Source organism: Physeter macrocephalus, chromosome 12, assembly GCF_002837175.3.
Source record: "Physeter macrocephalus isolate SW-GA chromosome 12, ASM283717v5, whole genome shotgun sequence".
Taxonomy (NCBI): domain Eukaryota; kingdom Metazoa; phylum Chordata; class Mammalia; order Artiodactyla; family Physeteridae; genus Physeter; species Physeter macrocephalus.
This window is the reverse complement of record NC_041225.1, coordinates 78,236,356-78,250,397: the sequence shown is the minus strand read 5'-3', so window position 1 is coordinate 78,250,397 and position 14,042 is coordinate 78,236,356. Positions and strand designations below refer to the sequence as shown.

Below are 14,042 nucleotides of genomic sequence, written 5' to 3'. Positions count from 1 at the left end.
GCCAACTTATGCATAATAAGGGTTCCAGAAGAAGAGAGGGAGAAGAGGATTGAAAAGGTATTTGAAGAAATTATGGCTGAAAACTTTTCAAACCTAAAGAAAGTAACAAATATGCAGGTACAGGAAGCACAGAGAGTCCCAAACAAGATAAACCCAAACAGACCCACACCAAGATATATCATAATTAAAATGGCAAAAGTTAAACAGAGGATTCTAAAGGCAGCAAGAGAAAAGCAAAGAGTTACTTACAAGTGAACCTCCATAAGGCGATCAGTGGATTTCTCTGCAGAAACATTACAGGCTAAAAGGGAGGGGCATGATATATTCAAAGGCCTGAAAGGGGAAAAACCTGCAACCTAAGGTACTCTACCAAGCAAGATTATGATTTACAATAGAAGGAGAGACAAAGATTTTCTTGGACGAGCAAAAACTAAAAGAATTCAGCAATACTAAACCTACCCTAAAAGAAATATTGAAAGGTCTTCTCTAAATAGAAAAGGAGCAAGAATCTATAGGAAATGAAAAATCACAATAGGAAAGGCTAATTTATAAAAGGATTAAAGATCATCTAAGTAAGCCAGTACATAGATTAAAAAACAAACCAAAATTTTATAAATGTAAAGTGATTATAAGTAAAACAAACAGAAGATAAGGATGAAGATGTAAAATAGGACATCAAAATCACAAAATGTGGGGGAAGGGGAGTAACAAACGTAAATCTTGTAAAATCTCTTAGAACTTGAGTGACTATCAGTTTAAAGCAGGTAGAAGTAGTTATGGATAAACATACATGAACCCCATGGTAATCACAAATCAGAATCACAATAGATTCACAAAAACCTCGAATAAAGGTACTCAAGCATACTATAAAAGAAAATCCTCAAACCACCAAGCAAAAACAAAAAAAACAAAAAGAAATGAACAAAGAACTACAAAAACAACTGCAAAACAGGAATAAAATGACACTAAGTACATACCTATCAATAATCACTTTAAATGACAATGGACTAAATGCTCTGATCATAGACACAGAGTGGCTGATTGGATTGAAAACAAGACCCTGCAATATGCTGCCTGCAAGAGACTCACTTCAGGATAAAAGACACACACAGACTGAAAGTGAGGGGATGAAAAAAGATATTTCATGCAAATAGAAAAGAAAGTGAAATAGCAATACTCATGTCAGACAAAATAGACTTTAAAACAAAGGCCATAAAGAAAGAAAAGGACATCACATAATGATGAAGGGATGAATACAAGAAGCAGATATTGTACTTGCTAACATATAGGCACCCAATACAGGAGTACCTGAATATATTAAAAAAAATACTAACAGATTTAAAGGGAGAAATGGACAAAAATACAATAACAGTAGGAGACTTTAACACCCCATGGACATCAATGGACAGATTTTCTAGACAGAAAATCAATAAGGCAACAGAAATCCTAAATGACACAACAGATCAGTTGGACTTAAATAACATCTACAGGACACCACATCCAAAAAATTCAGAATACACATCCTTTTCAAGCACGCAAGGAATGTTCTCTATGATAGACCAAATACTAGGCCACAAAACAAGCCTCAACAAATTTAAGAGGATAGAAATTGTATCAAGCATCTTTTCTGACCATGATGGTATGAATCTAGCAATCAACTACAGAAAGAAAAAAAAAGCACAATGATGTGAAAACTAAACAATATGAAAATAAAAAATCCAACAGGTTAACAATGAAATTTAAAAGAAATCAGAAAATACCTCAAGACAAATAAAATGAAAACATAGCTACAAAATTTCTGGGATGCAGCAAAAGCAGTTCTAAGAGGAAAGTTCATAGCAATACAGTCCTTCCTCAAGAAACAAGAAAAATCTCAAATAAACAACCTAACCTATCACCTAAAAGAATTAGAAACAGAAAAAACAAAGCTGAAAGTCAGCAGAAGGAAGGTAATAAGAAAGATAAGAGAGAAAATGAACAAAAGAGAGGTTGAAAAAATAGAAAAGATCAATAAAACCGATTTGTTTTTTTTTAAAGATAAATAAAATTGATAAACCTCTAGCCAAGCTCACCAAGAAGGAAAGGGAGAGGACCCAAATGAATGAAATAAGAAATGAAAGAGGAGAAACAACTGATACCACAGAAATACAAAAAAAAAAAAAAAAATGTACAGTTATATACCAAGAAATTGGACAACCTAGAAGAAATGGACAAATCTCTAGAATATGCACCCTGTGAAGACTGAGTCAAGAAGAAACAGATAATTTGAACAGACCAATCACTAGATGTGAAATAGAAGCTGTAGTAACAGAAACTCCCTGAATTCCCTAGCAGTCCAATAGTTAGGACTCTGCACTTTCACTGCTGTGGCCCAGGTTCAATCCCTGGTCAGGGAACTAAGATCCCGCAAGCCACATGGGATGGCCAAAAAACAACAACAAAAAAAGCAAACAAAAAAACTCCATACAAACAAAAGTCCAAGACTGGACAGCTTCACTGTGGAATTCCACCAAACATATGAAGAAGAACGTATACTTATCCTTCTCAAACTATTCCAAAAAACTGAAGAGGAGGGAAGACTCCCAAATTCATTCTCCAAGGCCATCATTACCCTGATACCAAACCAGGCAAAAAACAGTAAAAAAAAAAAAAAAAAAGAAAAAGAAAGAAAAAGAAAATTATAGGCCAGTATCTTTGATGAATATAGATGCAAAAAGGCCAACATTACCCTGATACCAAAACAGGCAAAAAAAAATAAAAAAAAAAAAAAAAAAAAAGAAAAAGAAAGAAAAAGAAAATTATAGGCCAGTATCTTTGATGAATATAGATGCAAAAATCCACAAGTAAATATTAGCAATCTGACAATACATAAAAAGTATGATACACCATGATCAAGTTGGATTCAATCCAACAATACGTAAAAAGGATGACACACCATGATCAAGCTGGATTCATTCGAGGGTCACAAGGATGGTTCAACATACACAAATCAATGAATGTGATACACCACATTAAGAAAAGGAATGGCAAAACCCATATGGTCATCTCGATACAGAAAAAGCATTTGACAAAATTTGACATCCATTCATGATAAAAACTATTACCAAAGTGGGTCTAGAGCAAGGGTCCCCAACCCCTGGACCATGGACCAGTACCAGTCCACGGCCTGTTAGGAAATGGGCTGCACAGCAGGAAGTGAGCAGCGGGTGAGTGAATAAAGCTTCATCTGCCACTCCCCATCGCTCACATTACTGCCTGAACCATCCCCCCAACCCCTGTCCGTGGAAAAACTGTCTTCCACGAAAGTGGTCCCTGGTGCCAAAAAGGTTGGGGACCGCTGGTCTTGAGGGAACATATCTCAACATAATAAAAGCCATTTACAACAAACCCACAGCCAACATAACAGTGGTGAAAAGCTGAAATCCTTCTCGCAAAATTCAGGAGCAAGAGAAGGATATCCACTCTCACCACTTCTACTGAACATAGTATTGGAAGTCCTAGCCACAACAATCAGGCAAGAAAAATAAAAGTATCCAAATTGAAAGGAAAGAGGTAAAATGTCACTATTTGCATATGACATGATACTTTATGTAGAGAACCCTGAAGTCTCCACACAAAAACTAGCAGAATAAATTATTTCAGCAAGGTAGCAAGATACAAGATTAATATACAGAAACCTGTTGCATTTCTATACACTAATAATGAAATATCAGAAAGAGAAAGTTAAAAAATCCTGTTTAAAATTGCAACAAAAATAATAAAGTACCTAGGAATAAATTTAACCAAGGAGGGGAACGACCTATACACTGAAAACTATAAAACACTAATAAAGGAAATGGAAGATGATACAAAGAAATGGAAAGATAGTCTGTGCTCTTGGATTGCAAGTATTAATATTGCTAAAAAGTCCATACTACCCAAAGCAATCTACAGATTTAATGCAATCCCTATCAAAATACCCATGACATTATTCACAAAACTAGATCAAATAATCCTAAAATGTATATGGAATCACAAAAGACCCAGAATTGCCAGAGCAATCCTGAGGGGGGAAAAAGCTGGAGGCATAACCCTCCTAGACTTTAAACTGTACTACAAAGCTACAGTAATCAGAACAGCATGATATTGGGACAAAAACAGACAGATAGATCCATGGAACAGAATAGAGAGCCCAGGAATAAAGCCACACATGTATGGTCAATTAATCTACAACAAAGAAGGCAAGAATATACAATGGAGAAAAAGACATTTTCTTCAACAAGTGGTATTAAGAAAGCTGGACAGCTACATATAAATCAATGATATTAGAACACTCCCTCACACCATACACAAAAACAAAGTTAAAATAATTTAAAGACCTAAATGTAAGACTGACTCCTAGAAGAAAATATAGGCGAAATGTTCTTTGGCATAAATCATACAATTTTTTTTAGATCAGACTCTCAAGGCAAAAGAAATAAAGGCAAAAATAAACAAATGGGACCTAATCAAACTTAAACGCTTTTGCACAGCAAAGGAAACCGTCAACAAAATGAAAAGACAACTTATGAATTGGGAGAAAGTATTTGCAAACAATGTCACCGACACAGGGTTAATATCCAAAGTATACAATCAACTCATAAAACTCAATATCAAAAAAACAACCACAAGAGGGAAGAGATATGGGAACATATGTATACATATAACTGATTCACTTTGTTATAAAGCAGAAACTAACACACCATTGTAAAGCAATTATACTCCAATAAAGATGTTAAAAAAAAACAATAAACAAACAACCAAGTCCAAAAAATGGGCAAGAGACCTGAACAGACATTTTTCCAAGGAAGACATACAGATGGTTAAAAGGCCCATGAATAAATGCTCAACACTGCTAATTATTAGAGAAATGCAAGTCAAAACCACAATGAAGTTTCACCTCACACCAGTCAGAATAGCTATCATCAACAAGTCTACAAATAATAAATGCTGGAGAGAGTGTGGAGAAAAAGGAACCCTCCTACGCTGTGGTGGGATTATAAATTTGTACAGCCCCTATGGAGAACAGTATGGAGGTTCCTTAAAAAAACTAAAAATAGAGCTACCATATGATCCTGCAATCCCAGCAAATATCCGGAGAAAACCGTAAGTCAAAAAGATACTTGCACTCCAATATTCATAGCAGCACTATTTACAATAACCAAGACATGGAAGCAACGCAAATGTCCATCAACAAATGATACACTTAAGAAGATGTGGTATATACATACAATGGAATATTACTCAGCCACAAAAAAGAATAAATTTTGCCATTTGCAGCAACATGGATGGACCTAGAGAATATCAAACTTAGTGAAGTCAGACAGTGAAAGACAAATACTATATGATATCACATACATGTGGAATCTAAACTATAGTATTGATGAATTTAAATATAAAACAGACTCACTGACATAGAAAACAAATGCATGGCTACCAAAGGGGGGGGCAATTTAAGAGTATGGGATTAAGAGATACTAAATAGTATACATAAAATAGATAAGCAATATATGATTTACTCTACAGCACAGGGAATTACACCCAATATCTTATAATAACCTATAATAGAATATAACCTGCAAAAAGCAAAAATAAATCACTATGTTGCACATATGAAACTAACACAATATTGCAAATCAACTAACCTTCAATTTTTAAAAAATGAAAAAGAAATTAAGATCTTAGATAAACAAAAGCTAAAGGAATTCATTACTAATTCTAAGTAATGCCTAGAATTAAGCCTGCCCTACAATAATGCTAAAGAGTCCTACCAATTGAAATGAAAGGATGTTACACAGCAACATGAAGTGATATGAAAGTAAAAGCTACCCAATAAAGGTAAACATATAGACAAATATAGAATCCTTTAGTCCTGTAATTTTGTTGCATAAATCCACTTTTAATTCTTAAATAGAGTGTAACAGACAAAAAGCCCCCCACATATTTGCCCCATATATCTATGTTAATGGGAACAAAATATATAAAGATACAATTTTTAACAGCAGTAACAAATTGGGTGCAGAAATGTAAAGGAGTAGAGTTTTTACATGGGATTGAAGACATTGGTTTAAAATTGATTTTTATTGCCTTATAAGGTATTTTGTTTAATTGAAATAACCAAAATGAAAATATCTACAGAATACACCCAAAAGTAAAAGAGAGGGAAATCAAAGCATATCACTACAAAAAAGTCAAAGAAACTCACAGGAAGGAGTAAGTGGAGAAATGAGGGACAAAAACCACAAGACATACAGAAGACATACAGAAGATGGCAATGGTAAATACTTCTGCATCAGTAATAACTTTAACTGTAAATAGATGAAACTCCTCAGTCAGAAGACATAGACTGGCTAACCTATATCTAATTTTTGGATTTACAAAAGCAGGATCCAACAACATGCTGCATACAAGAGACTCACTTTATATCTAACAACGCATAGGTTGAAAGTAAAAGGATGGAAAAATATATTTTGTGCAAATGGTAACCGCAAGACAGCAGAGCTGTCTGTACTAATATCAGACAAACAGACTTTAAGTCAAAAACTGTCCCAAGAGACAAAGTACCTTATATAATGATAAAAAAGGACAACTCACCAGGAAGATATTTCAATATAAGTGTTCACTAAACATGAGAGCTCTGATATGAACCAAACAGTGACAGAATCGAAGGAAGAAATAATAACAAACTAATAGTAGGCGATTTCAATACCCTACTTTCAGTTATGGAAGAACAATCAAACAGAATATCAGGAAGGATACAGAGTACTTGAACAACACTACACACCAATTGGACCTAAAAGACATATATAGACTACTCCATCCAATAATAGCAGAAAACACATTCTTCTCAAATGCACATGGAACATTCTCCAGGACAGACCTTATGTTAAGCCAAAAACAAGACTTAACAAAATTTAAAAGACTGAAATCATTAGGAAGATCTTTTCTTAACATAATGGAATGAAACGAGAAATCAACAGCAGAAGAAAAACTAAAATATCTGCAAACACATGTGTACTAGGGTTCTCCAGAGAAAAAGAACAAACAGAACATAGATAGATATATGAGGGAATTTATTATGGGAACTGGCTGACATGTTTATGGAGATTGTGAAGTCCCACAATATGCCATCTGCAAGCTGGAGAACCAGGAAATCTGGTGGTGTAATTGAGTCTAAGGCCAAAGGCCTGCTGAGAACTTGTCACTGATGTAAGTTCCAGAACCAAAGGCTCAAGAACCAGAAGCTCCAATGTCAGAGTGCAAGAGAAGATGGGGTCCCAGCTCAAGAAGAGAAAAAGACAATTTGCCTTTTTTCTGCCTTTTTGTTCTATTTGGGCCCTCAACAGATTGGATGATACATGCCCACATTGATGAGGATGGATCTTCTTTACTGATTCAAATGTTAACTCCTTCCTAAACCCCTTCACAGACATACCCAGAAATAATGTTTTACCAACCATCTCGGCATCCCTTAGCCCAATCAGTTTGATATACAGAATTAACCATCACAACATGGAAATTAAACACACTCTTAAACAAACAATGAGTCAAAGAAGAAATCAAAAGGGAAAATATCTTGAGACAAGTGAAAATGAAAACACAACATACCAAAACTTAGGAGATGCAGTGAAAGCAGTGCTAAGAAGGAAGTTTATAGCAATAAATGTTTACATTAAAAAAGAAGAAAGATCTCAAATCAACAACCTAACTTTACAACTCAAGGAGCTAGAGAAAAATGAACTAAGCCCAAAGTTAGCAGAAGGAAGGAAATAACAAAGATCAGAGGTGAAATAAATGAAATAGAGATGAGAAAAACAATAGAAAAAATCAATAACACTAAGAGCTGGTTGTTTGAAAATTTCAACAAAATTGAGAAACCATTAGCTAGATTAACAAAGATAGCTGATTCACTTTGTTATAAAGCAGAAACTAACACACCAAAGCAATTACACTCCAATAAAGATGTTAAAAAAAAAAGATGACTCAGAAACGGAAATCAGAAATGAAAGGAGGGCCATTACAACCAATACCACAGAAACAAAAAAGGATTATAAGAGAGTACTATGAACAATTACATGCCAACAAATTGTAAAACCTAGAAGAAACAGATAAATTCCTAGAAACACACAACCTACCAAGAATGAATCATGAAGAAATAGAAAATCTGACCAGACCTATAGCTAATAAAGAAGTTGAATCAGAAAGAGAAGTGTAGGGCCTATGGCTTCACTAGAAATTCTACTAAACATCTGAAGAAAAATTAATGCCAAACCTCCTTAAACTTTTCCAAAAAACTGAAGAGGAAGTAACATCTCAAACTCATTCTATGAGGCTATCATTACCCTAATACCAAAGCTAGACAAAGACACTAAAGAAAAGAATAGGGCTCCCCTGGTGGCACAGTCCTTAAGAATCTGCCTACCAATGCAGGGGACATGGGCTTGAGTCCTGGTCTGGGAAGATCCCACATGCTGCAGAGCAACTAAGCCCGTGTGCCACAACTACTGAGCCTGCGCTGTAGAGTCCATGCTCCACAACAAGAGAAGCCACTGCAATGAGAAGCCTGCACACTGCAACAAAGAGTAGCCCTCGCTTGCTGCAACTAGAGAAAGCCTGCATGCATCCACGAAGACCCAATGCAGCCAAAAATAAATATGAAACGAGAAATCAACAGCAGAAGAAAAACTAAAATATCTGCAAACACATGTGTACTAGGGTTCTCCAGAGAAAAAGAACAAACAGAACATAGATAGATATATGAGGGAATTTATTATGGGAACTGGCTGACATGTTTATGGAGATTGTGAAGTCCCACAATATGCCATCTGCAAGCTGGAGAACCAGGAAATCTGGTGGTGTAATTGAGTCTAAGGCCAAAGGCCTGCTGAGAACTTGTCACTGATGTAAGTTCCAGAACCAAAGGCTCAAGAACCAGAAGCTCCAATGTCAGAGTGCAAGAGAAGATGGGGTCCCAGCTCAAGAAGAGAAAAAGACAATTTGCCTTTTTTCTGCCTTTTTGTTCTATTTGGGCCCTCAACAGATTGGATGATACATGCCCACATTGATGAGGATGGATCTTCTTTACTGATTCAAATGTTAACTCCTTCCTAAACCCCTTCACAGACATACCCAGAAATAATGTTTTACCAACCATCTCGGCATCCCTTAGCCCAATCAGTTTGATATACAGAATTAACCATCACAACATGGAAATTAAACACACTCTTAAAAACAATGAGTCAAAGAAGAAATCAAAAGGGAAAATATCTTGAGACAAGTGAAAATGAAAACACAACATACCAAAACTTAGGAGATGCAGTGAAAGCAGTGCTAAGAAGGAAGTTTATAGCAATAAATGTTTACATTAAAAAAGAAGAAAGATCTCAAATCAACAACCTAACTTTACAACTCAAGGAGCTAGAGAAAAATGAACTAAGCCCAAAGTTAGCAGAAGGAAGGAAATAACAAAGATCAGAGGTGAAATAAATGAAATAGAGATGAGAAAAACAATAGAAAAAATCAATAACACTAAGAGCTGGTTGTTTGAAAATTTCAACAAAATTGAGAAACCATTAGCTAGATTAACAAAGATAGCTGATTCACTTTGTTATAAAGCAGAAACTAACACACCAAAGCAATTACACTCCAATAAAGATGTTAAAAAAAAAAGATGACTCAGAAACGGAAATCAGAAATGAAAGGAGGGCCATTACAACCAATACCACAGAAACAAAAAAGGATTATAAGAGAGTACTATGAACAATTACATGCCAACAAATTGTAAAACCTAGAAGAAACAGATAAATTCCTAGAAACACACAACCTACCAAGAATGAATCATGAAGAAATAGAAAATCTGACCAGACCTATAGCTAATAAAGAAGTTGAATCAGAAAGAGAAGTGTAGGGCCTATGGCTTCACTAGAAATTCTACTAAACATCTGAAGAAAAATTAATGCCAAACCTCCTTAAACTTTTCCAAAAAACTGAAGAGGAAGTAACATCTCAAACTCATTCTATGAGGCTATCATTACCCTAATACCAAAGCTAGACAAAGACACTAAAGAAAAGAATAGGGCTCCCCTGGTGGCACAGTCCTTAAGAATCTGCCTACCAATGCAGGGGACATGGGCTTGAGTCCTGGTCTGGGAAGATCCCACATGCTGCAGAGCAACTAAGCCCGTGTGCCACAACTACTGAGCCTGCGCTGTAGAGTCCATGCTCCACAACAAGAGAAGCCACTGCAATGAGAAGCCTGCACACTGCAACAAAGAGTAGCCCTCGCTTGCTGCAACTAGAGAAAGCCTGCATGCATCCACGAAGACCCAATGCAGCCAAAAATAAATAGCTAAATAAATAAATTTATTTAAAAGAAAAAGAAAAGAATTGACTGGTGGAGATCAAGATGGCAGAGTAGAAGGACAGGGAGGTCACCTTCTGCCACAAACATATCAAAATACATCTACATGTGGAATATTTCTCCTAGAAAACCAAGTGAAAACTGGCAGAAGGTCTCTTATACAACCAAAGCTACAAGAAAGATGCCCACATAACCAGTCAGACAAAGAAAAAAAAGAAAATAGACCAATATCTCTGATGATTGTTGAAGCAAAAATTGCTAACAAAATACTACCAAACCAAATTCAGCAGAATATTAAAAAATTATACACCATGACCAAGCGATTTATTCCTAGAATGCAAGGATAGTACAACCTGAAAAAAATGAATGTAATACACCACATTAACAGAATGAAGGACAAAAGCTATATGTATTTATCAATTAATGCACAAAAAACACTTGATCGAATTCAACACCCTTTCATAATAAAAACTCAACAAAGTAGGTACAGGAGAAAACTATTGATATAATAAAGAAGAACTCACAGTTAACATGGTACTCAATGGTAAAAAGCTGAAAGCTTTTCCTCTACAATCATGAACAAGACAAGGATACCCACTTTTCCACTTATATTCAACATAGTACTGGAAGTCCCAGACAGAGCAATTAGGCAATAAAATAAATCAAAGGCGTCCATATTGGAAAGGAAGTAAAATGATCTCTATTTGCAGATGATATAATCTGATTTGTAGAAAACCCTAAATATTCCACTGAAAAGCTGTTAGAATGAATGAATTCATCAAAGTTGCAGGATACACAATTAACACACAAAACTCAGCTATGTTTCTATACACTAGAAATGAAACATCTCTAAAGGAAATTTTAAAAACAATTCCATGTACAAGAGCATCAAAAAGAATGAAATTCTTAAATCTAAGGAGGTGAAAGTCTTCTACACTGAAAAGTAGAAAACACTGCTAAGAGAAAGTAAAGAATACAGTAATGAGTGGAAAAGCATCCCATGTTCATGGGTTGGAAGACTTATCATTGTTAAAATATCCGTACATCCCAAAGCAATCTACGTATTCGATGTAATCCCTATCAAAATCCCAATGATGTATTCTGCAGAAACAGAAAAACTCATCCGAAAGTTCATATGGAATCTCAAGGGACAGTGAATTGCCAAAACAATCTTGAAAAAGAAGAACAAAGCTGGAGAACTCACACTTCCTCATTTCAAAACTTACCACAAAGCTAAAAAACAGTATGGTAATGGCATAAAGGCAGACATATGGACCAATGGAATAAAATAAGCTGCCCAGAAATAAACCCTCACATATATGGTCAAATGATTTTCAACAAAGGTGCCAAGTCCATTTGATGAGGAAAGGACAGTCTGTTCAACAAATGGTTTTGGGAAAACTGGATATACATATGCAAAAGATGAAGCTAGACCCTTACTTTGCACCATATATGAAAATTAATTCAAAATGGATCAATACCTAAACATAAGACCTAAAACTAAAAAACTCTTAGGGAAAAAAAAAACAGGGAAAAATCTTCATGGCACTGGATTTGGAATAATTTCTTGAATATGACACCAAAAGTACAGGCAACAAAAGTTAAAATAAATAAACTGGACTATATCAAAATTTTAATCTTTTGTTCCTCAAAAGACACAACAGAATGAAATGACAACCCATGGAATGGGAAAAAAATATCTGCAAATCATAATCTGATAAGGGATTAATATCCAGAATATATAAAATACTCTTGAAACTCGACAACAAAAATCAAACAACCTGATTCAAAAATGGGCAGAGGACTTGAATAGACTTATTTCCAAAGAAGATATACAAACGGCCAATAAGCACATGAAAAGATGCTCAACATCACTGATTATTATGGAAAAGCAAATCAAAACTATAATGGATATCACCTTACATTCATTAGGATGGCTACTACCAAAAAAATAACCAGAAGATAACAAGTGTTGGTTAGGATGTGGAGAAATTGGAACCCTTGTACATTGTTGGTAGGATTGTAAAATGGTACAACCACAATGAAAACAATATGGTGGTTCCCCCCAAAATTAAGAATAGAACTTACATATTATCCAGCAAACCTACTTATATATGTATATATCCAAAGAAATTGTATTCAGGGTATCAAAAAGATATCTGCACACCCATGTTCATAGCAGCATTATTCACAATAGCCAGGAGGTGGAAGCAACCCAAATATTCATGGAAGAATGAATGGATAAACAAAACGTGGTATATAGATAGAGTGGAATATTATTCAGCCTTAAAAAGGAAGAAAATCCTGTCACATGCTACAGTATGGATGATCCATGAGGACATTATGCTAAGTGAAATATGCCAGTTACATAAATACAAATACTGTATGATACCACTTACATGAGGCATCTAAAGTAGTCAGATTTATAGAAAACAAAGTAAAATGGTGCTGGAGGAAAGGAAAAATGGGGAGTCTTTAATGGGTGTTCAGCATCAGTTTTGCAACATCTGGAGATCTGTTGCACAATAATGTGAATATACTTAATAGTACTGAACTGTAGACTTAAAAATGCTCAACATGGTAAAAATTAAGTTATGTGTTTTTACTCTGTTTTTGTAGTCTAAAATTTTTTAACTAAAAAAAAAAATACATACAGATACACTGTGGTTCTAAGGGCTGCTGGTTTTTAATAAGTTTTATGTTTTTTCAAGTATATATTTTTCACACTTCATTATGTTTCAAACAATTTTTTAAAACAATGCTGTGTCAAAGTTGCCAATATTAAAGTTCTCCCTATTCATCTGTATGATGTGGGAATAGTAAACTCTCTATAGACACTTTAAAATTATTAGGAGTAAATATTGGAAAAAATATTTTCCTTTTAGTTTTCAAGTTGTGTGCTACATTTGAGAGAGTAAAATTTTAAAAATCTTATAATTTTCCAATATAATAAAATATTCTAGTTAACTGGTTAACAAAGAATACTTGATTAATAAAATGCTGTTTAAAAACACTATGAATGGCAAGTTATAAATGAATTTTTAAAATCTGAACTCAAAAAAATTCATTATTCAGCTATCAAACTCCCCTGGTTGAGCTAAGTCTAAGAATAACATAAGTCATAGGGAACTGTGACTGCAAGATTTCCACTGTGTGCTACATAGTAAACTGACCAAAAAAAAAAAAAAAAAGTTTCATTGGGATATGTGAAAGTTTTCCTGTAACTGTACTTATGAACAAGTTAGCAGAAATTACATTTGTATTTAACTCAAATCTTAATCCTTTTTTAACAGAACTCCTGGGGCCTTTGGACAGAGGGGATATGCTAAATGAAGCTTTTGTTGGCCTATCTTTAGCACCTCAAGGAGAAGACACATTTCCAGATAACCTCCCTCCCTTTTGTTCAATCCACAGGCATATTATTCAACAAAGAACACTGAATGTCTCTGCTGACATGTAAGCTATGCTGAACTGAGAAAATTGCTCCATAAAGGAGCAGTATTTAGTATTGAACAATTGAAATATTCCCTGTTTAAATGCAAACTAATAGTTAAACAAGGAAATTTCAAAATATCAAAGAAAAAAATGCACATTTTCTCATGGCTAGGATTTTGCAGTAGTTTGGTCATGGAAGAGCAGGCTTGATGGAGGCAGAAATATATGA

At 34.8% G+C, this 14,042-nt stretch overlaps 1 protein-coding gene across 1 annotated transcript in view; it reads left to right on the top strand.

Annotated features, from left to right (window-relative positions):
- WDPCP (WD repeat containing planar cell polarity effector) overlaps positions 1-14,042 on the top strand; it is a 460,096-nt gene that overhangs the window by 378,640 nt on the left and 67,414 nt on the right. Inside the window, exon 16 of the mRNA XM_055088850.1 lies at positions 13,672-13,834. Coding sequence (XP_054944825.1) covers positions 13,672-13,834 — 163 coding nt within the window. The remainder of the gene's footprint in view (positions 1-13,671; positions 13,835-14,042) is intronic.